General features: G+C 33.9%; 1 protein-coding gene across 16 annotated transcripts in view; it reads right to left on the reverse strand.

Annotated features, from left to right (window-relative positions):
• The window catches only part of MAPK10 (mitogen-activated protein kinase 10), a 587,630-nt gene that overhangs the window by 53,632 nt on the left and 508,229 nt on the right, over positions 1-25,769 (reverse strand). For 15 of the 16 annotated variants that reach the window (XR_008524135.1, XR_008524134.2, XM_054553380.1 and 12 more), the window contains 2 exon segments: positions 6,645-6,827; positions 3,108-3,232 (listed from right to left, as the gene is read on the reverse strand). Coding sequence is in view for 14 of the 16 variants with exons in the window: in XM_054553380.1 (XP_054409355.1) it covers positions 3,108-3,232; positions 6,645-6,827 (308 nt within the window). In the remaining 2 variants the exon portion in view is untranslated. 16 annotated transcript variants of the gene reach the window in all.

The following is a 25,769-nucleotide window of genomic DNA, read 5'->3' on the forward strand; positions in this document are numbered from 1 at the left end:
AATGGGCAGAGCAGAAATTTAAACCTAACTCATCTTTCATACCTATGAAGATGCAAATAACTCAACCAATTACATTTGTGTGTAATATATTTGCCCTCTTGATGAATACTGAACCAGAGTTAGAGCGCCTTCTAATTGTTTCATGAAAAAGCATTGACATTATACGCGACTTGTGTGTTCTACTTTGAAATCACACTGTTACTCTAAACATTATTTGAATAAGAATTTGCTAATAATTTGAGCAGTTATTTCAAAATATTTATGTACTATTACTACACAGATGGATTACTCTTGAGCTTAGCATCCAATTTTTAAAATTTTCAAACTCATGTGTACATGACTAATTTTCCCTTTCAGAATTATGCAACATTCATTCATATGCTCTTCTCTCTTGATTTTTGTACTTTGGTAGTTTTGGAAACGTGATAAGATAGCTTGTAGTATAACTAATAGCTTAGTACACATAGCATATCTATATTCTTTTCACTTTTCCTCTAAATATCACCTTATCATAGTTTGTTCTTTATCCCCTGTCCACTTGCCATTATTTCCATCCAATGAAACTTATTTTTCTTCTCTCTCACCTTTGAATTTCCTTTCCTCCCTAACAGCATGTGAGTTACTTGAAAGCTCTTTGATCGGAATAAAAATCCCAATTATTTGATACTTCCATTTATTTGGATTATAAAGATATACAGGGGTATATTTTGCAAAACAGTATTGTCAGCCCTGGCAGAAGATATATCACTTATTATAGCTTTGCCATGTGTCCATAGAGAAATGTTATCTTATTTTAAACACATGTTCATATGCAATAACAGAGACATGAATTCTAAGGATATTGCAGAAAGCATAGCTGACTACTGATTCTAGCACCTTCAGGATCTGTCTCTTCTTAGTTGCGACCACTGTAATGCACTTCATAGAGTAATAAATTGTTCTTGCCCTAGGATCAGGATTCCCATCCCTTCACTACAACATGTCTAGATGTAAGATATGTTTACTCTTGTATAATCAATGATCTGAGTCTAGATGTCAAATACTTGCTTGTTCTGTGTATTAACTGTCTTCTTTTTCTGGACCTGCAGGCTCTATCAGATCCTTCCCCTAAAATTCATACATCCTGCCTTGTTGCTATCTGTGCCCCAGCATGGCCAATATCAAAGTGGTTAAGAAAAAGGCTCCAGCTATTTCAGTATCCTAAATTTTATCTTTTCATTCCACAAAGAAGTTTTTCATAAAAAGTTAAAATAAATTTAAAAACTCATTGATACTATTCAGTAAGATGTTGTTACAGATTCCAAGCAACTATCTCTTTTATAGGCAACATAATTACAGTGAATTACAAATGCAGACTTTATGACTCTAATTAAACTCTAGGTCACAACCCATTAAAAACAGATTATACACATTAAGTTAGATGTAAGAAAAAATAAATATGCCACATATTGAGGCATAAGTTAATATGCTTCAAAATAAATGAGGAGAAAGAATTTCAAATAATACATATTTATATAAAATGTTTATCAACATAACCTAAAATATTTTCTTGAATTTCATCAGAGATAAAATTTTTATACTTAATTTTCATAAACATATACATCATACTTTCTCTCACTTACTTCATTACTTCATTCCATCCCAAGAACATCTGTGCAAGTATTTCCCAAGTGTGAGAGACTGGAAGAGGTTCTATATTTTGGTTGTAAGAATATATATTAATTTTTAGAACATTATAATTAAACTCAGAAATATTTAATTGTAGGGATTTTATTTTGTAAGAATCAAATAAAATGACTAAAAATTAACTTGAGGCAAAATGAAATCTCAACATCATTGTAAAACTAATTAAGAGAGCAGATCTTAAACAAAATGTAGTGCAGGATGGTTACACCTCAGTTTCCACACTTGGGAGACTCATTAATCACTTAAGTGTTTTCTCTGAAGTTTTTAAATGCTTAAAGATTGGGTTACATTATGAAAAGGACCTGTTGAGTATTGTGTCTGTAAAGTTCAATTCTACCTAGTCCTCACTGCCATCTTTCATATCTTCTCTAGTGAAGAATGAAGAAACGAGAATTATGTGTTTGACTCTAACACCTCTGACATGGAAAAACACATGGTGAAGCAGAGGAAAGAAAACTGAAAGAAAGTGAAAATATCCTCAAGAATACCTTGGGGAAACTAACAGTATTTCAAATGAAAGATTAAGAACAAATCCAAACAAATGGATTGGAAGGTATTATGTAAAAAAATATGAGATGCTTTAGCACAGGTACTCTAAGAATTTGAGAAGCTTCTCATGTTTATGGGAGAAGGTAACATTGCTGATAGAAACATTTAAAGGCAGTGCAGAAAGGAAATTCTCATCAGGAGGCCTATAGAACACACATGGGCAACAGCAAGCCCCCCTTGCCCTGCTCAGCCCTGGATCCATACAGAGGAAAGGAGAGAGGTAAAGATGAAAGAAAGAGGTTGAATAGAAGATAGTAAATGGTTGAAAAATATTTTTAACATAGAGTTATGCTTCTGAGAAGATTCTCCATCTCTGGGTATCAGACATGGAGATATATCATACTGATCAACCTGAAGTAATGTACTTACTGAAATACCCACTTCTAGTTCATCTAGTTCATGCAAGGTTTCACAAAGCCACCAATCATCTTAATTGTCTTATAAAAGATTTCTAATTGAAATATTCTTAAGTACCATATTTTACTAGTGGCAGGTATCTTTAAAAAAAAAATACAAGCTAAGCAACTTGTCCTCTGTTGTTTCCTACCACTAAGTTTGCATTAGAAGAGACTGGCAGTCAAACACACAAGAAGCAGCACAAGTATTGGCAATTTAACAGAAACAAATGGTAGTGTGTCATGGACATCTAAGGTTTGTTGGACTAAATCATACCCTCTTCTAGTAAGTCCTGAAAAAATGTATTTAAAACACATGTTGAAGAAAATAGCTTTTAGAGGGGCAGATAATAGGCTTTGGACTTAGAAATTTTATAAAAATCTATTGTGCATTCTTTAGGCTTCTAGTCCTATTCAGTTTTTGCTATGAGCTATGATTTGTTTGTGGAAGCAAAGTAAAGGCAGCCTATTTCTTACCGCCTCCACTTCGGCTGGGTCATACCAGACGTTGATGTAGGGATGCTGTAAGGCATCGTCCACTGATATTCTTTTTGCTGGGTCAATCACTAGCATCTTTGACAACAAGTCCCTGGCTTGGCTGGCTGAAACAATAAATGAGAAAAACAATTAGTAAGATTTTGATTTCAGTAAGGAAATTTCTCGGACAGAGAGGAAATTTAAGAAAATAAAGTATGGAATAGTATCTTCCTTCCAAACATCAGGTAAATCTCCTGATGTGATGGAAAAGAAAATGCATTTTACACCTGTTTCTTTGTGTCTCTAAGCCTAAGGCTTCATTCTGAGGCTCTCCAAGGGTTGTAACACTTTGGGTATATAATTATTCACTCAAACTTCTTAGTAAAATGTATCAACCTGGAGAGTTTATGTAAGCAAAGTCATCTTCTTTGGTAACCTGTATGAATATAGGATAAACAGAATAAAGAGCACAGAGTGCAAATGCATGATGTTCAACGAATGTGTGGACGGCTGTGTGAAGTTAATCAACACGTGTGTCTTTATATTCTTATTTATACAATGGAATTATCAGAATTTTAGTACATAAATTGACTTAAGAGTTTGTACCATACAAATTTTTCTTTTCTTTTTGTTTTTGTTTATTTATTTATTTATTTTTGAGACAGGGTATCCCTCTGTTGCCAGGCTGGAGTGTAGTGGAATGATCACAGCTCACTGCAGCCTGGAACTTCTGGGCTCAAAGGATCCTCCCATCCCAGCTTCCCGAGTAACTGGAACTACAGGCATGCACCACCATGCCCGTCTATTTTTATTTTCTTTTTTCTTTTTTTTTTTTTTTGTAAAGATAAGATCTCTCTACATTGTCCAAGCTGGTCTCGAACTCTGGGCTCAAAGGATCCTCCCACCTCAGCCTCCCAAAATGCTGGGATTAAAGGAGTGAGCCACTGCTCCCAGCCACAAATTTCTTATATACATAAAAACAATCAAAGAATTGAAGTGATAGAAATAATATCATTCAACTACTGAATTTTATTTTAACATTCTGTAATCATCAGGCATTTTTAATCAATAGAATCATGACTTGATGAAATCCAGTAGTTAAAGACTGAAGCCAGTCTAATTCTACACCAGACACTAATGAAAAACTCTATATTATGTAAAGGTTATCATAATTAATTTTATGGTTGTGGGCAGTAACAGTTATAAAATTATATGGTGATAGCATATTTATTTAGTAAGATCGTTAAAAGACACATTAATTTTAAGCTCTAAAAATATGTAAATTTTTAAAATTATTATACTTTAAGTTCTGGGATACATGTGCACAACATGCAGGTTTGTTACATAGGTATACACATGCCATGGTGGTTTGCTGCACCCATCAACCTGTCATCTACATTAGGTATTTCTCCTAAAGCTATCCCTCCCCTAGTCTTTTACATAAAGTTTTAACAGAAATGAATATCTCAAATCAATATTGTTACTCAACCGATCTGAAAGTTGAACCATGAAAATATTCAGTTTATTCTAAATATATGGTAAAACATCAAATTAAAGATAACAAAATTTAAATGGATTTTTCAAAAAATCAACATAGATGACTCTGTGGATATGCATCAATTTTTATTTAACCAATTTTTCAGATTAAAACAACTTGGCTAATTCTACAAATTTGAAAACTATATAAAATATAAAAATCAGGAAATAATATCTAACCCCACTAGCTAGAGGCAATGACTGTGATTATTGGCATATTTTTTCTATGCCAATACATTATTGCTGTTCATGTATTTTTCACGTAATATTAACCATAGTATAGTTAAAATGTAGCAATTAATTTTTTACCTGTAAGTATTTTCTTGGTAATTACATCAATAAATATATCTTTTAATTTTCTGAACAAATATGAAAAATCACTAGTTAAATCAAACTTGAGAATTTTTTATTTCTATTAATCATTTTTCTGGGAAACTCAATCCTAGAAACTGATTATCATTACTTTCAAATTAAAACTCTGAACCGCACAGGAATAACAAATACAGAAATTCTTATACATTAATTCAATATTTAATTTTTCTCATTGTCAATGGCCTCCTAATAGCCTAACAGGGCCGTGTTTATTCATTCATTTCTTTAAAGACCTCTTTAATTTGTAACTGATTTTACATCCAAATTCATGTACCATTCTCACAGATTCTCTCATCAAATCTATCCATTTTTCTCCTCTTAGAAAGGGCTGGGGTTAGCCGGGCGTGGTGGTGGCTCACACCTGCGATCCCAGCGCTTTGGAAGGCTGAGGCAGGCAGATCACGAAGTCAGGAGATCGAGACCATCCTGGCTACCACAGCAAAACCCCATCTCTACTAAAAATACAAAAATTAGCTGGGCGTGGTGGCAGGCACCTGTAGTCCCAGCTACTCGGAAGGTTGAGGCAGGAGAATGGAGTGAACCCAGGAGGATGAGCTTGCAGTGAGCCTAGATCGGTATCCTGGGCGACAGAGCGAGACTCTGTCTCAGAAAAAAAAAGAAAAGAAAGGGCTGGGGCTAAAATGGGTTCTTCATGAATAGGGTCATGAACTACACCAATACAAAATCATCTTGCTAAGAAACAATAATCAATACTATTTTTAGGAAACAATATGGGAAAATGTTTCAATGCTTTATCTTTCATTCTTTCATTTGAAAGCAAATGTGTTATGTTCTTTTCCAAACACAATAGAATACATTCTTCTCTTTGGTTATTTGTATATTAAGATTATTTATAATTTGCCAATTTTATATTAAAAATTAAATTCAATAATCAAATACGCAAACTAGTTTACCATTTACAAATATAATTGCAGAGATTCAAATTGATTTAAAAAGTAAACTCAAGAAAATTGGAATTACATTTTGAAGTATAATATATATATATTTTTTTTGAGACGGAGTCTCGCTCACTCTGTCTCCAGGCTGGAGTGCAGTTGTGCGATCTCGGCTCACTGCAACCTCTTCCTCCTAGGTTCAAGTGACTCTCCTGCCTCAGCCTCCTGAGTAGCTGGGACTAGAGGTGTGTGCCACCATGCCCAGCTAATTTTTTTGTATTTTTAGGAGAGACAGGGTTTCACCATGTTGGCCAGGATGGTCTGTCTCGATCTCCTGACCTCTTGATCCATCCGCCTCGGCCTTCCAAAGTGCTGAGATTACAGACTTGAGCCACCGCCCCTGGCCCTGAATATCCAGACAATTCTAAAATCCGTGGCTACTCCCCTTTGTAGGAACAATCTTTGAAGAAATATCTCTTTAACTTGAGGCTGTGCCAATTAAAGAATTGATCAATGTTTTAGGTGATGGGTTATGCTAATTGCTCTGATTTGACCATTATACCTCTATACACATTTCAAAAATACCACCCTATAACCCACAAAAATGTACAATTATCATGTGTCAACTAGAAATAAAAGGAAACAATGAGAAAGAGATAGAGGTCTCTATACCGTGTGCTTGTTTGGCCCGTCACCCTCATAGTTGTCCTCAAGTCATTCCTGAAGGGCATACCTTTGAGTTTATTGTGCTCGGAGTCCGCTGGGAAGAGGGAATCTGGGAAGAGCTTGGGGAAGGTGAGTCCTGCATACTTGGGCCGATTCTCCACATAGTTTCTTACTGTGGGTTGCAATTTCTTCATGAATTCTGGACATGGTGTTCCTAGTTGTTCAATTACCTTATTCCACTGGTCAATATCTGAGAATTGAACAGTTAAGGGAAAAAAGAAGAGCAGACCACTAGCCTTTCAACAATTGGGAGACTAACTCTTCTCAAAGTCCTCAACAGCCATTAATGCAACTGGAGTTTTAATAAGCAACAAAGAATGAAAATATAAAATCAGACTTGTCCGACTATGAGTCTTCTTGAAATTTTAAATTCACTTTTGAAACTTATATACGTTTGGAAAACTAGCAATTATTTAACAAAATAAGATATCATGAAATAGTCTTTGGGGTGTATAGATAAAAAGTCATTCAAATAACACAAGATGAATCTCATATTCTGTAGATGAACTTCTATATAAATCGTGCTTCAGAAGAATATATAATGACACATCATAGTGACATTTTTATCCTGAAGTTACCTCAATTATTTATATTTTTAAAATGACTAATACACAAATATTTTAGATTATATTCATTTACATTTTCCTAAACTACCTTTAAGATATTTTTTCTTCTCTAAAAATCTGGAATTTTTTTTCTATTTTTATGCATATCAACATAACTTTTATGTTAAAACAACTCATTAGTTCTTTGTCAGATTCCTAAAAATCATATTTATTAAACAAAGAAGCCACCTATTTCATACCTATTGTTTTACTGATGACATCACTGAATATTGTTTTCAATGAAATATGAGGGTGAACAGAGGAATATTCAACTTAAAACAACAGATTTCTATCCAAGTACATCCAAGTTTAGAAAGTACATTAAGCATGGGGAATACCACAGAAAAAATATTACCTCTATGAAAATTAGTACCCTTTTAAATTGGAGCTAGCTCTTTTGGCAGACATACTCAATGACTGAGATTCTCTTTTTCATCTGTCATTAATATTCGATATATCAGAGCCTTGATAATGATAAACACCATCTACTCTGAAGAACCAACTGGAAACAACTGATTCAAACAGATTTCCTCGCCATGTGTCAGTGAATAATAGAGATCTTGGAAATTCCCTTAAATCCAATACTGCAAGCAGTATTCTCTCCTACATTGCTTATTCTTCTACAACTCTGTTCTTTGGTGTTAAGTTAGTTAACTCATTTCCACTAAGGTAAGGTGTGACAGTTAAGGGACTCTTACCATAATATTACTTAGTTGAAGTTTGTCAACTCTTTACTCCTAGCTATTCAAGAGATTTGGACTGAAAAAGATTGCCAGTCCTGATTAAAGATAAACTTAACTGTGTTCAACAAAAATAAATATATAATACAAACACAGTAGATAGGAGATTGAACAAAGATAAAATCAAACTAATTTGCAAATCCTTCTTCCTCCCTATAATCTGGCTGAATAAAACTTTAATTATTACATATTCTGTCAGTTATTGGAATAAAAAATATATAACCATGGACTATGAAGATATGAAATGAATATGGGAAAAACAATAATATTCCTTAATAAAGTAGTAGCAACAACTAAATAAGAACATGCTTTGATAGAAGCTCATCTAATTATCATGTGCATAAGCAAATACAGCAGTAATTCAGAATCACTAGAAATAATGAAACTAAAACATTATATAAGGTTAGAATTACAAATTACTCTTAGACAAGAGCCTGTATTAATACTATGGATATAGGTAAGCTATAAGTACTTAGACATACTTAAATAGAATACATTAGCATAGTTAAATAAAACCTAAGTGCTTGTCATTATAAATTATGAAGAGACATTTTTTAAACAGTTAGGTTAGCATGCCCTACCAAGCTATCATTTCATCATTGATCAAATTTCCTCAGAATTCTAACCGCTTGATGTCACACTTAAAATAGAGGAAAGAAGATGTCAGATTTTCTGTAAATAAGTCATTTAACAAAGTTGGCAAAATAATCCCAACACAGTATTATATCCTAATTACATTTGCTACAATTATAAAGATAGACAGTAAAGAATTGATTTTAAAGAAGTACTCCCAAAACAAAAAAAACTGATATTTTTATATTAAATTTTAAGGAGAGTCAGATATCCTGGAATTTGTTAAATAAGGATTGTTAAAATGTTTCTTGTAATAAATCATAATTAGAATCTAGAGACACACTCAGCGCTCTTTCCTACTTTAGGTTGCTTTTAAATGAAACACTGTTGTGATTCTTGATGCAATGGTTTACAAAAAGAAGGGTGGCAAGAATCTTTATCATTGTCAATGAAATAGTTAAATGTTCATACTGCAAATCTGAGTTACAGTGATCTTTAAAAGTCTATGTCTTTATTTTAACCAATCCATTTCAAGATTTTTCTTCCCAAAAACATATGTGTGTGTATATCTACATATGGTAAGTACTTGTTTTCTAGATGTTCACAGAATACGAACACGAACAACTATGTCCAATTTAGTTGAGCACATGATTTTTCTTTATAATAACAATTAACCTAACATAAACGAAGACTGGAAGTCCTATCTCCTGTTTCCATGTTCAGTGCTTGTTTCAAGTATTCCAGTAAGAAAAAGAGTAGATTTTGAATTGATATGGTAAAAAATTGCTTTAATTTGGCCATAAAATTTATGGTGTGTTTTGTCACAAGCAACTCCCTTAAAGAATGTTTCTGAAGCCCCTTCCTTAGTCTATCAGGCCAACATATTCCTGTAAAACAATTAATTTTTATTAATATTTTATATAGAAAACAAGGATTTTTAAATGGGAAAACAGATTTCCACAATGATTACATTTTTAAAGAACATAAAATATTAACTAGATTTTATGATTATGTATTAATTGTTAACACGGTAAATATGTTTTTAAAGAATGACCAAAACCATTTTTTGTTGAAGAATTTATTTGCTTTAGAATTCCCATAAATTATCATTTTTATGCCACATAGAGTGAGGATTTACAGATCTTAGCCCTGTGAGGTTATCAGAAAAACAGTAAGTATATTTTTTATATTTTTCATGTGCTGTTTCAGAAATTATCACCCTTAAATTATGAAATGCATTGAATACAAATGGAAAAATGGCATTTAATTAGAATTATTTGACAGTAAATCACCTGATATAATTCTAAATTGACTACATAAAAGTAGAGTTATATTGTAAGAAGTTCAATTTTATAAGTAGGGCACGATGTCCAGATAATGTACAAATGTGATTATTACTAAGGTCTTCAATAAATAGTATTATAATAGAATAAAACAAAGTAAATATGAATAGTAAAAATGAGTATCTGAAATCCTAAGATTGAAAATTTTTCCAATTAATATTATCAATTAGCTAATAACTTATATTTCAAGCACTTCTCTTACTTTAGCTTCCTTTGTTAGGGAACTTTCTAAAACAATAATGCCTTGAATATAATGTATGAAAAGGGCAATTTTTGGGCCTCTCATTTGCACAGGCCCCTTATAAAACTAATCCTTTTCTGCATATTGTGGGTCAAAATTATGAACATAATTTATGCCATCCATATTTAAGCCTTCAGAACTTACTAAGTGGAATCATAAGGAACTATTTAATGGCCTCATCCAATTGTTTCCTTTGAATGACTATATCTTCTGTTTATGTTTTCTTCTATCATTGATTGCTTTTTGTTACTATGAATGTGATTGCCAGAGCTAACACCTCATAGTTTCTGACTTGCTTTCTACTCTGATCTAGGCCTTATATCCAATACTTTGTGCAAAAATTTTCTGACTTCTCTTTGCAATTTAAAGAACATCAGTGTTTATCTCTAAATTCTTAGCTATGTTCCTAAAGACAATATTGCCTAATAGCAATGTCGTTATAGAACAGTTCCAGGAGAGGCTTTTATCATGCACGCCAAACAGCTGTTTAGGCACAATGTTGAGTAGGCTTGTGTGGCTTTATATTAGCTCTGTAGGAAAGAATTTTGTGATCAGTTAGTAATGTCTGCAACAGATGCACAATAAGGAAATTGAAGCACATGTGCCATGTGTTAAGCATCATTATATTAAACTGTGGTTCCCAAACTTGAATATTCGTAACGCAGGGAACTTATAAAAATACATATCCCTCCTCCCTACTCATTGATCTACAAGATTCTGAGTCCACAGGTCTGGGCTGATATCACAAAAACATCAGTGGTAATTGTAATCAAGGATGGGATTATATTTTGAGAAATACTAATGTAGAATATACTAAAAAGTCTCTTGTGAGTTACTAAGTCCAAATGTAAGAGTAAAATACTAACATGTTTCAGTTTTATGACACAAATTAGAATAGGATCAAATTCACCAAAAGATTATTCCACACCTGTTTGTTAACTTGGGGGTCATTCACCTGAGAATACTTGGAGAAAGAAAAGTGCTAATCTTTATTCCTTTGCCCCATGTAATTTTCCTGCAAAGGCCATGGGAAATTATAGTAAGTGGCACATGTAGTCTCCCAGTACAGGGAGAAGAATTCTGCCCCTCATCATCTGTGGGAGAACTGAAATTGTATGCTGCTATTACCTGGGGAGTAGTACCCATGGAAAGTACTAATTATAGTTCTTGGGATTAAATTTGTTGTTAAAAGAATTTTTTTCTAAAAACAATTATAAAGACATACATATGTATATACACACACACACACACACAAACGTATGATAGAGTTCTGAATCTAGATTTTCATGGTTATGTTTCTAATTGTTTTGTTTCTTTAAAAATGTTTTTAGGGGCCAGGGACAGAGGCTCATGCCTGTAATCCCAGCACTTTGGGAGGCCAAGGTGGGAGGATCACCTGAGGCCGGGAGTTCAAGACCAGCCTGACCAACATAGAGAAACCCTGTCTCTACTAAAAATACAAAAGCAGCTAGGTGTGGTGGCACATGCCTGTAATCCCAGCTACTCAGGAGGCTGAGGCAAGAGAATCACTTGAACCCATGAGGCGCAGGTTGCAGTAAGCAGAGACAGTGCCATTGCACTCCAGCCTGGGCAACAAGAGTGAAACTCTGTTCCCCCACCCCCCAAAAAAAGAAAAAGAAAAATGTTTTTAGGATATTTTTTATTTGAAAATGTTCTTTTGCTCTCAAAAGTCCTTGTCAGATTCTGGTAACAGGAAATATGAATAAGTGACTTAATAAACAATTGAAACTGACATCTGTTTTAATTATAAATGAGCATAGGAAGAGGAATTATAAGCCAAAACACATCCAAAACATGAAGTTGGCAAACTAAGTCAAAGGCTATTTGTACACTGACACTAGCACATTGCTAGTGTTATAATAAGGGACATGGAATATCCAAAGGCTAATGTTTGAAGCATGATATAAATCTATTCACTATTATAATCTATCTTTACTTACAAATCAAAAAATGGAGAGACATGTAACATACAAGCAAATCCAATATATATTAATATGTGTAGCAATGGCAGAATTTTCATTAAGCTGTTGAAGGTTAATCTTTGGGGTGTTCCACTTGCACAGGCCTCTTACAAGACTAATATTTTACTGGTAATTTTATTTTTTGTAAATAGCACCCACCTTCAGTTGTATGATATTCTGACCTCAAAAATGCTGGATTTGATTCTCTCAGCATGTGATAGTATTTTGAAAATGAGAAGAGGCCTTGGAGATCATGTAATTTGGCATCTCTATTTTAAAGGTGAAAAATATTAAAGTCCTTTTTAATTTGGTAAATAATTATAAACAAAGAAGCTGATACAAACAGCCTATACTAACAGAAATATAGACTCTACTTAAGAGAAATTTAAGGACACTGTACTCAGTTCTGTAAGACCAAATCGGGAAAGTTACTTTCACTTCTGTATATAACACTACATACAATGGAAGTTAAGAAGAGGCAATCAAGCTTACATGAGGTCAAGAAAACCTGCCACTTAAAGCATAGTTGAAGAAACTTTTGATATTTAAATTTAAAAAAGAAGATAGAAGTAATCCCTGCCCCCATCCTAGCATTTTGGTCTTTTGGTCTCTCTTACTCTATAGCTATTATCACCTTCTTCTAGTATTCTGCACCTTTTAATGTAAATATCATGGTAATGAGAATTTTTGTCTGTTTTGTTTACTAATATATCTCTGGAGACAAAAAGTACCCAGTACATAGTAGGTGCTCAAAAATATTTATGTTATAAATGAATGTCTATTTTACGTCCTATCAGAGTTTTGTACAGACATAATATAAAGAATGAAAAAAATAAAATATTTGAAGAAACGACAGCTGAGAAATTCCAGTAATTGAATAAAGGTTGGAATCTAGGAAACAATGACTCTCAAGGAAGATAAATAAAAAGAAATCCATGCCTAGTCTCATAGTGGACAAACAGCAGATAATCAAAGACCAAGACAAAAATCCCAAATGAAGGAAAAGGACAGTTTATCTCCTAAAACGACTATTACGCTGACAACTCTTTATTCACCAGCAATACTGTAAACAAAAAACAAGTAGAATAATATCTTTAAAATGCCAAAAATAAAATAAATTTCAATGTGAAATTCTATATTTAACTAAACTATATTTCAGGTAAGGGAACCTCAATTAAAAATAAGAGTTTTATTATCAAAGACTCCACTAAAGATACTTCCAAAATACGTACTTCAGGAGAAAAAAATAATAATCTCAAAATAAAAGGTCAAAATGTAAGAAGTAGTGGTAAGCCAAACAAATGGCAATCATAAGGGTGAATCTAAACAAACTACCTTTATGCAAAAAAATCATAATATTGTCCATTTATGAGCCTAAAAAGAAAACTAAAATACTGAACATCGATAGCATATTTAAGTCAGGACAACAACTATCTAAATGAACATGTGCCAAGATCCTTTTATGTTGAGAAGAAAGATTAAAAGAATCATCTTAATTAAAATAGCATTTTATAAAAAATTGAGCTTTAAATACAACTCCAAAATAAATACCAATAGGGATCTTTTTTTTAAAGTTAGTAAGCCAATTCTAAAATCTTAATAGAAGAGCAATGGTGCATTAAGAGTCAAGATAATTCTGAAGATGACAAAAATGAAGGGTATTTACCCTGCCTGATATAAGTGCAGAGCATACATTTATATTCATTAAGAAAGGGTGTTCATGGTGCAGAGACAGACAAACAAACAAGTGGAACAGAATATACAGCCCAGGACTTAACATCCCCCCGCAAATATGTGGAAACTTATTAGAGAGACAGGATTATAGATCTGTGAAGAAAGAGTAAGTTAGTCAATAAATGAAACTGGAATAAAGTAGGTCCTTCTTTCACACATACACAAAAAAATCAATTCCATGTGGACTAATGGTTTAAATGTAAGAGACTAAACTTTAAAATATTTTCAGTAAAGTTATAGCACAATATAATGTTATAAAAGGATTCTTAAGACATAAAACATATAAATTATAGGAAAAGACAGATTGCCAACTTCTAAAATTATTATAAAATAAAATGGGAAAATATTCCAAATACAAGAAGATATTTGCAACACATAAAACTCACAAAAATTAGGTGCCAAATTATATAAGGAATGCCTACTAATCAACAGAAAAAAAAAAAGCACAATAGAAAAAAAGTGTTCATTCTTTGTTTTATAAAAAAGATATTTTACCAAGGGAAAATATTAGTGGCCAATGAACATAGGAAAAGATCCTTAGCCTCCCTTGTAGACAAGGAAATGTAAATTAAACCTCCAGTGAAATAGTATTTTATATCCAAGGGATTGGTAACAAATTTAAAAATAAATATGACAATGGCAAAAGTTGATGAGGATGTGGAGCAGACAGCTACATACTACTCTAGAAATCAATTTGATGTTACATAGCAAAGTTTAAAATGTGTACACCTATGACCCCAGGCATTTGTTATTAAGAAAACCTTGCACATGTGCTCTTATAAGCCTATATTCATAGTACCATGGTTTATAAAGGAAAAAAAAAAAGCAATAAAATCCATATATATTCCAAAGTCTACTTATAGGATAATGGGTTAGTTATGGATACTCATAGACTGAAATACTATTCAGCAATGAAAATGAGTTGACTATCTCCAGTCCATGAACATGAATAAATCTAAAAAATATAATGTTAATTTTTAAAAAAGCGAGTCACAAGATAACGATGACAGTATGATATGTAAAATAAATAAAACTAAACCATAGATTGCTTAAGGATAAATATGCAGGTAGTAAAAACATAAGGAAAGTCACGGAGATAGTAAAAACAAATATTTAGAACTGTGGCTAACTCTGTGTGGAAAAGGAAGGTTGTGGTGGGTGGAGCACATAAAAATATTTGAAAGTATTGGTAGTGGTCTATTTTTTAACCTGAGTGGCAGCATATGTGTGTCTATTTATTAATCTTCTTCAAAAGCTATGCATTTCATATTAACTCACTTGTTTAATATAAAATATTTTATAATTTCTTAAGTAAAAATGTCAGCTATGGTAAAATTCATTACATCTCCCCCTCCTTCAAAATTATCCCAACAGTTAAATGTTGATTCGTTTGTAGAGCATTAAAAACACATTTGATTGAATAAAATTCAATTAACATATATGTAGGAGTTCAGTCAGGGTGGTGGGAAAAGTTGTAAGAAAAAGTTATAGGGAAAGACTCAAACCTTCTTGGAAGGCCAGGAGGTTTTGAAAAAGCTTCGGAGGAGAAATGGCTGAAGGCAGCCAAATTCTGTTATCCAGAGCCTGAAGGCAAAGGGTAGATAACAAGGGAACATAAAGGAACTTATCTAGATAAGTTGGTTTACTTATGTCTCCAGAAACCAACCTTTGATCATTCCTGCACAGGACTGCTCTCTACTCAGGGGGTTGGCAAAGTTAATTACCCACAAATTGTGTTTGCTCCAAGCCTTTGTCATTAAATCTGTACTAAGTAAATGCAAGTGTCACCGGCTTATGGGGGCTGCACTCTGGGTTGCACTGCACTCTCATTGGTGGTGCTAAGGGGTGCAGCCCCCTAGCCACAGGCAAAATACCTGTGTCAGAGTACTTTTGTCATCCATCACTCAGCCAGAGTCTGTGGGACAGACTTGGCACATATACTTAAAATACCTACTAAAAACAATGTGTTAAACCTTTTTAGGCCCAAAAGATAAAAGATATAATACCTTTTTCACATTTTAAGTTTTGTTCTTGAGTTAGTTCATACATTAAGAAGACATGTGTCTGAGGAGGCAGAGCAGGATTGCAAAATAGAAGGCTCCACCAATCATTCCCCCTGAAAGGACCCCAATTTAACAACTACCTACACCAAAAAGCACTTCATAAGGACCAAAAGTCAGATGACCACTCACAGTATCTGGTTTTAATTCCAAATTGCTGAAAGAAGCACTGAAGAGGCAAGAGAAACTGTCTTTAATTGCCAGCGCCACCCCTTCCCCATCCCCCAGCAGCAATTCTGTGTGCTGGGGAGAGGAAGAGCATAGCATTTGTGAGGAAATGAATTCAGTGCTGCCCTTGTTATAGCAGAAAGTAAAAACAAACCAAATTCAGCTGACACCTGCCCAGGGAAGGAGCATTTAAACCAGCCCTAGCCAGAGGGGAATCGCCAATCCCAGCAGTCAGAACTAGAGATCCCACAAGCCTTACCACTGCAGGCTAAACTGCTCTGAGGCTGAGAATAAACTTGAAAGGCAGTCTAGGTCACTAGGACTGCAACTCCTAGGAAAGTCCTAGTCCTGAATTGGGCCCAGAGTCAATGGACTTTTGGGGCATGTGACCTACTGAGATACCAGCCAGGGCAGCTAAGGGAGTGCTGGCATCACCCCTCCTCTACCCCCACGGTGCATAGCTCATGGCTCCAAAAGAGACCTCTTCCATCCACATGAGGAGAGGAAAGGGAAGAATGAAAAGAACTTTGTCTTGCATTTTGGATATCAGCTCAACCACAGTAGGCTAGGGCACCAATCAGAGTTGTGAGGCCTCCCTTCCAGGCCCCAGTTCCCAGATGATATTTCTAGACACACCCTGGGACAGAAGGGAACCCATTGCCTTAAACAGAAAGACCCAGTCATATCAGGATTCATCACCTGCTAACTGAAGAGTCCTTGGTCCCTGAATAACCAGCAGCATACCCAGGTACTATGCTGAGGGCCTTGGGTGAAACTCTGAGCTTTGCTGGCCTCAGGTGAGACTCAGCACATTCCCAGTTGTGGTGACTATGGGGCGAGACAAAAAAGCAGAGGGAAAGTAAAGGGGACTTTGTCTTGTACCTTAGGTACCAGCTTGGCCACAGTGTGAGTAGAGCGCCAAGCAGGCTCTTGAGTTACCAATTTCAGGATTTGGCTCTTGGACCGCATTTCTGGGCCATTCAACTTGGAAAAGAAGTCAAGTTACTCTTGTTTGCAGGTGATATGATGTTATGCTTGCAAAAACAAAGACCCCATCAAAAAACTATTCAAATTGATAAATTCAGTAAAGTTGCAGGATACAAAATCAACATACAAAAATCAGTAGCATTTCTATATGACAGCAGTGAACAATCTGAAGAAGAAATCAAAAGTGTAATCCCATTTATAATATCTACGAATAAAATAAAATACCTAAGAAGTAACTTAAGCAAACAAGTGAAAGATCTCTACAATAAAAACTATAAAACACTGATAAAAAAATTGAATAGGAAACAAAAAATGGAAAGATATTACATATTCATGGATTGGAAAACCCAATATTGTTAAAATGTCCATACTACCCAAAGCAATCTACAAATTCAATGCAGTCCCTATCAAAATACGAATGGCATTCTTCACAGATAGAAAACACAATCCTAAAGTTTATATGGAACCACGAAAGTCCCAGAACAGCCAAAGCTATCCTAAGCAAAAAGAACAAAATTGGAGGAAATCACATTACCTGACTTCAAATTATACTACAGAACTATAGTAACCAAACAGCATGATACTGGCATAAAAACAGACACATAGATCAATAGAACAGAAGATAGAACCCAGAAACAAATCCGCACACCTACACTGAACTCATTTTCAACAAAGGTGCCAAGAACGTACACTGGGGAAAAGACAGTCCCTTTAATAAATGGTGTGGAAAAACTGGATATCCACATGCAGAAGAATAAAACTAGATCCCTATCTCTCACCATATATAAAAATCCAATCAAAATGAATTAAAGACATAAATATAAGGCCTCAAATTATCAATCTTCTTTAAGAAATCATTGGGGAAATTTTCTAGGACAGTGGTCAGGGCAAAAATTCCTTGAGTAATACCTCCCAAACACAAGCAACCAAAGCAAAAATGGACAAATGGGATCATATCAAGCTAAAAACTTCTGCACAGCAAAGAAAACAATCAACAAAGTGAAGAGACAACCTACAGAATGAGAGAAAATATTTGCAAACTACTCATCTGACAAGGAATTAATAATCAGAATATATAGGGAGCTCAAACAACACTATAGGAAAAAAATCTAATAATCTGATTAAAAATGGGCAAAAGATTTAAATAGACATTTCTCAGAAGAAGATATGCAAATGACAAACAGGCTTATGAAAAAGTGCTCAACATCACTGATCATTAGAGAAATGCAAATCAAAACTACAATGAGATATCATCTCACCCCGGTTAAAATGGCTTATATCCAAAAACAGGCAACAACAAATGCTGGTGAAGATGTGGAGAAAAGGGAACCCTTGTACATTCCTGGAAGTGTAAATTATCATAATAACTAGGAGAACAGTTCTGTGGTTCCTCAAAAAACTAAAAATAGAGCTACCATATGATCTGGCAATCCCACTGCTGGGTATATAAACAAAAGAAAGGAAATCAGTATATCGAAGAGATATCTGCATTGCCGTGTTTGTTGCAGCACTGTTGACGATAGCCAAGATTTGGAAGCAACCTAAGCATCCATCAACAGATGAACGGATAAAGAAAATGTGCTACATTTAAAAATGTTAAGTGAAATAAGTGAGGCACAGAGAGACAAACACTGCATGTTCTCATTTACAAGTGGGAGATGAACAATGAGAACACATGGACACAGGGAAGGGAATAATACACACTGGGGCTTGTCGGGGGAGCTGGGTGGGTGGAGGGAGAGCATTAGGAAAACTAGCTAATGCACGCTGGGCTTAATACCTAGGTAATGGGTTGATAGGTGCAGCAAACCAGCATGGTACACGTTTACCTATGTAACAAACCTGCATATCCTGCATATGTACCCTGGAACTTAAAATTCAAATTAATTAAAAAAATCAAAACAATTGAATTCATCGAGATAGACAGTAGAAGGATGGTTACCAGAGGCTGGAAAGGATAGCAGAGGAGGTGGTGGGTGGGGATGGTTAATGGCTAAAATAAAAAGTTAGAAAGAATTAATAAGATCTAGTATTTGGTAGCACAACAGGGTGACTATAGTAAATAAGAATTTAATTGTACATTTTAAAATAACTAAAAGAGTATAATTGAATTGTTAGTAACACAAAGGATAAATACTTGAGGGAGTGGATATTCCACCTTCCATGATGTGATTATTATGCATTGCATGCCTGTATCAAAACATCTCATGTGCCCCATAAATATACACAGCTATTATGTACCCAGAAAAATTAAAAATTAAAAAAAGTTATGCATAGCTCATATTCCAAGAGCTTTTAGAAATCATTGTTTTGAGAATGCTTTTATGTAAATGAGGATATATTGACTAAAAATAACATAACTCCTTATAATGTACTATATAGGTATACATTATAATACGGCATATCTCCAGCTCTATTTTAATGTCTCTATTTAACTAATAGATTTAGGTATAATTTTATTGTATTTTCAGATAACTCATTTCTAATAACAGAATTTTTTAAATCAGTAATGTCTTATACATTAAGAGGTTAATTATTTGATATTCAGTGTTCAAAATTTGTTTGCTTTAAGACTGATTTAAAACTTTAACCAACATGTTTGAAATCATTGAGACCACAGCCCACAATCAGAAGACATACTTTAGAAAATGATTCCTACTTATCCTCCAAGAAATTTACAAATATGTCCCCATACAAGAGCTCCATAAAGGACTTCATATCCAAATATCAAGGGCTTTGAATGGGATACTGCCACATTACCAGAACCCTAAAGCATTGTTTACAAGGAATCTTGACACCCAAGTTAAAAAATGACACACAAGCAACTTTTCCCAAGAAGCTATTCTAAAAAATGTTAAATTGTATTTGGTAATTCAGTTGTAGAAATCTGTTTTAATTTTTCTTAATAGAAACATAACGAAGATCATAAAACTCATTTTAATTTGCAGGTGGCAAATATTCATTTTAGTCACCAATTATTCAACCACAATGAACTTCTGGAAAAGCAAAGAGTACTAAGTTAACAAATTGAGTCTATTTTCATCAAATTATCTAAAATCAGCCAAAACTTAAAGACAATTTCATATTCATGCCCAAAGGCCAAACACAAGTTTATAATTCATTGGGAATAAAAGTAGTCCTGTTTTTTTAAATCCCCCCTGATTTTTAAGAAATCTGAAGGAATTCAGTTTTTATAAAGCCAGCTAGTTTCAAACGGCATTAACGTTGATGTGGTAAATTATAAATGTCATTTAATAAAATGTATATTTAGAAGACAAAACAGCAATATAGACAGAAAGACTTTTTAAAATGTGTGTCAAACAGAAGATTAGAAAAAAGTTTTTACTAAGAATAATCAGAAGTAAAAACAGTGTAACTTTATTTTTAACTAAAGTATTTTGTCCGTTCTTCCAACAAAAATTGAGTGCCTAATTCAGTCATTTCCAGAACTTTTTCTTTTAATATGTACAGAAAATATATGTATGAAACCATATATATATTCATATATGTAAAACCAGATATAAATATTAATCCTCAAGTGTGTACATTACATTGTAGTCATTTGATAAAAAATTGTAATGTAGATATTAGAAACAACGCAAATGGCTAATCATAATATGGTATGGATGCACTATATTACTAATTAGATTTAGTCTAATTACACATTAAAACCCCATTATTATAGGCTCAATTTTATTTTTGAAGTGTGTTATTAAAGCAGAGGTTTTCCCTTTAGTAGGATAAAGACATAAAACTTTCATAAGTGACTAAGTGTAGAGGGATATTTAACTAAGGGAGTAACTTATTTTTAAGCCTGATGCTAGGACCCATGACACATCCATATACTAATCACTAATCACACACTATTCGTATCTATTTAATACTGCAGAACCTCTGGAATCTTTTTGTTTGTTTGTTTGTTTGTTTGTTTGTTTAGAGACAGGGTCTCACTCTGTTGCCTACCTAGGCTGCAGTGCAGCACCACTATCACTGCTCACTGCAGCTTTGCCACTGGGGGCTCAAGCTATGCTCCCAGCTAGTTTCTTCGTTGCTGAGACTACAGGGACTTTCACTGTGCCCGGCTAAATTTTTTATTTTTGCTTTTTGTAGAGACAGGGGTCTTGCTCTGTTGCCTAGGCTGGTCTCAAACTCCTGGGCTCAAGTGATCCTTCCACTTCAGCCTCCCAAAGTGTTGGGGGTTACAGGCATGAGCTACCATATCTGGTCTTGATCTTTACTTGTTAATTATTTGCTGCTTAAGAGAGAATCACTTTTACTTATTCAAGTGATTTCAATGTATTTCTTCAGATATTTTATATAACCATTATTAATGAGGTTTTAATTATTTCACTTGTTAATAATATGCAGAAAATAAGAGAAGGAATTGGAGTTATTATTCCCATAAATGGAGTGAATAAGAAAAATAATTTTAGAAAAACTTGATCAATTGTAAAATGAAATTCACATCCATGCTCTCTGAATATATGTTAAAATAAACCAATTAGTATTTGTGGAGTAACATGAATCTGGTAAAAATTTCCATGCCAAATGAATATTTCTCATTATATCAAAGTATAAATCTTCAGTCTTAGAACTGAAAGACTTTGTTATTTACTGTCTAGCTATAAATATATCTTAATTTTGAAACATCTACAACGACAAAAACAAGAAAGAAGAGTACTCAATGTTATCAGTTTGGTAGAACTGAATTAAGGCAGACCTTTTGATATCAGGTTGACTCTTTCATATTTGTTACTGTATTATCCACATAAGATCTTACTAGGAGACAAAGTTACTCTGCCATAATGCCAGCTTGTAAATATTTGACATTGAGTCTCACAGAAACTCTCTAAGGACAGTGAACAAATACCATAAGCAGTACTGCATTTGAGACAAAAGGGAATTAATTGAGAGTGACACCCATAGATACCACTGGCTGCTAAGAAGGATACGATCAGTGCCAGGAAACAGCACTGCACCTTTTATCATTTCTCCCATGATGCACCCTACTGACCACATGTCAACTGAAAACAAAAATGAAATGAAGATAAACAAGAACACAGGAATAGAACAACAAATAAATGAAAACACTGGGCTACTCATGCCATAGAGCAATAGTCTGACTTTTCATTGACTGGATGAGAGGCCAGTGGCATGATCATTAGCATTTTAAATGGTGGAAAGGGGAGAACACAGGCTGTCAAGGCCCTTTTCTGTCATATAACTGAAATAACAACACTACCCAATGCTACCTAATGTAGAATAATATTACTTTGCAATTATAACTCAATGATTAATTTAGGTTTTGATTTAAAAGGTCTAATTTGCATTCATTTACTAGAATCCTACTGATTTTTATCATAAATTATTCTAGATAGTGTTAATATGCAAATCAGTTTCTTTTTTACTCTTGTATACATATTTGAAAAAAGAAAAAAGAAAAGCTGAGCTGCCAGCAACCTCAAAAGAGTTTCTTTTATAAAACACATTTACCCTTATTTATAAATATAAATACAGTTCCAGAAGTGAAAAGCCAGTTCAAGAATGAATGTTTCAGAATATGTTGTCTTAGTTTCATTGACTCTCATCAAAGGAGCATGTTTCTCAGCAGGAAGCCTTGTCTTATTCTTATAAACACAGTGGCCTTATAATCATAAGAAACTCTGCCTTTCAAAATGGGATGGCTCAGTGTGAAATAAACAACATGACTAAAGAGCTGATACTTCTTCTGAGACTGTGAATCAAAAGAAACCTGGAATTCAAGGTGAAATTATAATGGTCTCTCTGTTATTGCCAAGTATCATCCAGAACTTAAAACCAGGAAGCCAGGGCAGAGTGCACACAGGGAGGGGCAAAATAGGAAAGGGTGAAGCAAGAAAGTGAAATCTCTCTCTTGAACTATACTTGGTTACTCACTTGTTCTACTTAAAAGTCAGAAAGAGAGGGCATTCTTGTGGGGGGAGAAACAAACAAGAAGAATTAGGGATGCTGGGGGGGAGCAAATAGGGAAAGGCATTAAGATAGCAGCACAATATAATTTTGCTCCACTTACTTTTCAAATTACATCTTGTAATTTGGCAGTGACCTTAAAGAGATCCTCATGAGATTCATTCCAATGTGAAAATCTCACTCGGGTTAAACTCAAAGTTTCCATTGTTTGATTTAACACCTAAACAAAGTGATCACTGCAAAGAAATGGTTACGGCTTTGAAGGTGATAAGCATACCCAAAGAAGCAAATTTGTTTTGCTTCCAGTTTAGGAAAGCAACTGACATGCAGAAATATCAGGGAAAGATAGAGCAAACAGTTGTGCATCCCTTTATTATTAACGTGTTTGTAATTTCAGGTAATATCCGTCTCACAACAGGGTGGTATTGAGAAATCTTTGATTAAAGAAAAAAACTGAAAACATTTATTTTTAAATTCCACGTATTCCTATCATACTGTCCAAAGAGACCAGTTTGACTAAATTGCTATTTATGATATATCTGTATTTTATAGATATTGTGGAAGAGATATACAAAAAACATTGAGACCAAAAATCTCAATATGCAGTGTTTTCTCTTGCCTGTCTCCATTCACATATTTAGAAAAAAAATTGTTTCTGCCATTAACCTGTCTGGGACTTAGGAAACATCGATTTCTATTTCTCATTTAGTATAAAATTGTTTTTTACAATATCTCTGGCAGATATATTCATCTTTTTCTGCTAGAGAACCAATTCTATTACTTTCCAACTATGTGACCTTGGCCAGGTTACTTCTCTCTAAACCTCAATTTTATCCTCTAAAATATTGATGATAAGCTGTATTTATTATGTAGAGTTTTATAAAAGACTTGAAAAAGTTATGTCTGATAAAGATCCTTGCACAACTGCCTGGTACATAGCAAGTCCCCAATAAATATTATTTATGTATCAAATCATCATGTATTAAATAATATATTAAAATTATATTTGGGAATTAAATATCTTTGGAAAAGGTTTATCTATTTTAAATTTACATAATTATATTATATATTTACATCTATAATAAAGAAATCTCTCCAATGGAGGAATCTCACCACTAACTAGGCAATCTATTTTATTGTTGAAACCACTTAGAAAGGCATCCTGCATATTGATTCACATTGACTCTATGGAACTTCTCTTCACTATGTAAACAGGAACTACTGTGTTTCCTCATCCAAATAAGAACCTTAAAGTATGTAACTATAACCTGTAATCCCTAACCATTCCTCTCCTAAAACTGGCCAATTTTATCTTTCAGGCTAAAATCCCTTGATTTTTTTTTTTTTTTTTTTTTTTTTTTTTTTGCCGTTCTTCATATGCCTTTAAACAACAGCAACAACAATAACAACAGATGGCTTAAATTAAATTCTGGTCTCTATGTTGCTTTAGCACCAGTTGGTTCTATACAGTTGTTAATTTTTTTTTTTTTTTTTTTTTTTGAGCCAGTGTCTAGCTCTGTCACCAGACTGGATTGCAGTGGCGCAATCTTGGCTCACTGCAACTTCTGCCTCCTGGGTTAAGTGATTCTCTTGCATCAGCCTCCCTAGTAGCTGGGATTACAGGCACACGCTGCCACGCCCAGCTAATTTTTGTATTTTTAGTAGAAGTGGGGTTTCACCATGTTGGCCAGGATGGTCTCGATCTCCTGACCTTGTGATCCACCTGCCTCGGCCTCCCAAAGTGCTGGGATTACAGGCGTGAGCCACCATGCCCGGCCCAGTTGTTGATTTAATAACTGGTATTAATAACTGGTATATCTCACAGTTCTCTTTTTGGTGTGGGGGATCTGGGAGATATTCCAATGTAAAAGAAGAACATTTATTTAAAATATATCTTCATGGGCAGAACTCAAAATAGATTTAATAGATCACAAAGCTTTTGCATAAAAATAATGCAGAGATATAGGCTCTAGATCTGAAATTCTGATGTACATATTGAATTTCATTTTCTTTATTTTAATATATCTTTCTGGGTGATAATATCCTGGAAATCTTTCTAATTCCCATTTTAACTTTACTCACCATTCACTATTCCTAGAGAATATTTATATCTATGCTACCAAAATGCTAAGCCTTGTGCCTAGAAATGATAAGCTCTGTTATCTTGAATTATAAAAATTGAATATATGCACGTAAATTTATATAGATTTTTATGTACTCAAGACAGGATTATAGCTCAAGATAAACTCATTGTACCAAACTTCATGAATTTGCCATCTCCACTAACAGAAAATGTATAATAAAAGAATTTGATACCAACTCTTATTGAACAGGAAAGTAGTAGTAGTAAGCCTTCCCTCTGCTAATATCTCTATATTAGGATACATAAACATACTAATACAATATGTATTTGAACATATTAGTGATATGTATATATATTGCTAATCAAGTTAAGAATAGATTATTTTATGAAATTGTCAGGTATTACAATGAATAGGGACTGTGCATAGACCTTAGAAGTAATTAGCAAATTCAATCACTGTTGGAAACTGCATTTTATGCTTTCTGAGAAAATCTGATGCAGCATCTGGGTCTCTGTAAGAGTTCTGTACCCTAATGCTGCCAAGTTAGAATTCTGTTGGCTTTTAAAATTCTGATTCATCACATTCTTCCATCATCATTCTATCATTCCCATAGGCAGAAGGCAGATTCACTTGCAATTGTAACACTCAGATGCTGAGTCACTTTCC

This window comes from Pongo abelii, chromosome 3 (genome assembly GCF_028885655.2).
Source record: "Pongo abelii isolate AG06213 chromosome 3, NHGRI_mPonAbe1-v2.0_pri, whole genome shotgun sequence".
NCBI lineage: Eukaryota > Metazoa > Chordata > Mammalia > Primates > Hominidae > Pongo > Pongo abelii.